General features: G+C 38.5%; 1 protein-coding gene across 1 annotated transcript in view; it reads left to right on the top strand.

Annotated features, from left to right (window-relative positions):
- Positions 1 to 2,092, top strand: part of npr1a (natriuretic peptide receptor 1a) — a gene marked incomplete in the record, with an annotated part of 37,273 nt that overhangs the window by 23,947 nt on the left and 11,234 nt on the right. The window contains 4 exon segments of the mRNA XM_014022464.1: positions 1,043 to 1,163; positions 1,343 to 1,417; positions 1,512 to 1,589; positions 1,708 to 1,812. Coding sequence (XP_013877918.1) covers positions 1,043 to 1,163; positions 1,343 to 1,417; positions 1,512 to 1,589; positions 1,708 to 1,812 — 379 coding nt within the window.

Genomic DNA, 2,092 nt, shown 5'->3' with positions numbered 1-2,092 from the left:
TCTCTCTCTCTCTCTCTCTCTCTCTCTCTCTCTCTCACTCTCTCTCTTGCTTGCTCCTCGCTCTTTCTCCATTTTATTTGCATTCCTCTTTCCTGTCCCTCTTTCTTTCCCTTCTTTTTTCACATCCTCTTCCTTTCTTCCGTTCGAAAAATAGGGAGATCACGGCGAGGCCCAGAATGAGGGGGTGGAGAGTTAATATTTAAAATTWAAAAAAAGAATTTAAAAGGAGCAGACTGTTTTCTGTTTCATCCTAAGAAAACTGAACACAGTATAAACTTACCTGCATGTGTTAAATTATTATGCATTTACTGTGTTACTTTTTAAAACGTAAGTCAGACATTACTATTTGCACACAAGATTAAAAATATATTGTTGCAGTCATTAAATAACCGTGATATTAATGGGTTACGACAGCAGACTTGTATGTTTATATAAAAGAATTAGCTGTAATCTGTTGTTAATTTTGTGCTGAATATAAATAAGTTACAGATATTTGAGTTAAGCAAAGAGAGCTGAATGTGGCTGAAGTCTGGAGAGAGATGAGATTTTTATAGAGGAAAACATGAACAAAGTTTGTGTTTRGATATCCTGTTGTTTTTGAATATTAAATATTAATAAAGATATGGTGCAAAAGCTTTAGGTGTTTGTGTTTTTATGTCAAAACAACAACAAACTGGTAACTTTAGAGTAATAATGATAAAAAACAGAGTTGATTTATAGTGTTTGCAACACATAAAGACTTCCACCGAATAAACAGTACAAGGAGAAAAGATCATAAAAGGCAGATTAGTGATAGTTAGGTCTTGTGCGCTATTAAATAAAGCTTATTAATGGGCCTGAAACTGCAGAGCTAGTTACATTTTTCATCAAACTGATGAGCTAACAGCTAGTCAGTCTCCTTAAAGTCCTTAATTTCCCTCTCTCTCTGTTCAACTCTCTGTCCCCTCTCTCAGTGTTTCCCCCTTCTTTATTTTTAACACACACTAAATTACTGACACTGCAAACACACGCACACACACCTGTCCTCCTGTCTGTTGAATAGGAAGTTGAAGCTAGAGAGCGAACTGGCTGCCCAGCTGTGGAGAGTCTCCTGGGAGGACATCCAGATGAGCAACTTGGAGAAAACCATGCGGAGAACCTGCAGCAGGCTGACCATGTCTCTGGTAAAAAATAATAATAAAAAATTGTATTTTAGACTTTTGGTTTCTGATTGTTGGATCTATTCTGGAAAAAGCCATTTGTTCCCTATTGGCTGYAAGTTTAACTCCCAAAAAGGCGTTACTGATGAAAGGATCCTCCTGGCTGTGAAAAACAATTTAAATCTGACTCTGCTTGTCTGCAGAAAGGATCCAACTATGGTTCCTTGATGACCATGGAGGGAAACTTTCAGATCTACACCAAAACTGGATACTACAAGGTCTTTGAGAGAGACGCGCCGTGTTAAATCACTCTTACAGCGTTATCGTAGAGAGATGTAAAACGATAACCTTTCATTGTTGTTCCTCCCTCAGGGCAATCTTTCAGCCATCAAGTATATTAACAAGAAACGCATTGAGCTGACGAGGAAGGTTTTGTTTGAGCTCAAACATGTAAGARTGCGATCCTGGCGAGCGTTGACGTTTGACTATCTAATTTCAGGTGTAGTACTCCTACCCCCCCCGGGGCATCTGTGGCTTTTCGTGCGATTTACGTCTCTTGTTTCTGCAGATGCGAGAYGTCCACAACGAGCATCTGACTCGCTTCATCGGCGCCTGCCTCGACCCACCAAACATGTGCGTTATCACCGAGTACTGTCCCAGAGGGAGCCTTCAGGTACAGCTCACCTTTAACTATGACAGACACAAAATAAGCCACCAGGAGTTCTTAACCTTTTTGACCTCGGGGCCCAATTTGTTGAACGTAAAGTGTCATGAGGCCCAGTCAGACATTACTAATGTATGGATCAAAATTATGATTATTCTAAATCTTGATTTAATTTGTATTGTATTTACATCATAACTAAACTATCATTACTAACATAACTAAATTAAATACACTTACATTTTAAAAGTAAAACTCCTGTCAAATAATCACAAGACATGATTATGACAAA

This window comes from Austrofundulus limnaeus, unplaced genomic scaffold, assembly GCF_001266775.1.
Source record: "Austrofundulus limnaeus strain Quisiro unplaced genomic scaffold, Austrofundulus_limnaeus-1.0 Scaffold330, whole genome shotgun sequence".
NCBI classification, from domain to species: Eukaryota; Metazoa; Chordata; class Actinopteri; order Cyprinodontiformes; family Rivulidae; genus Austrofundulus; species Austrofundulus limnaeus.
This window is presented reverse-complemented; position numbering and strand designations above follow the sequence as displayed.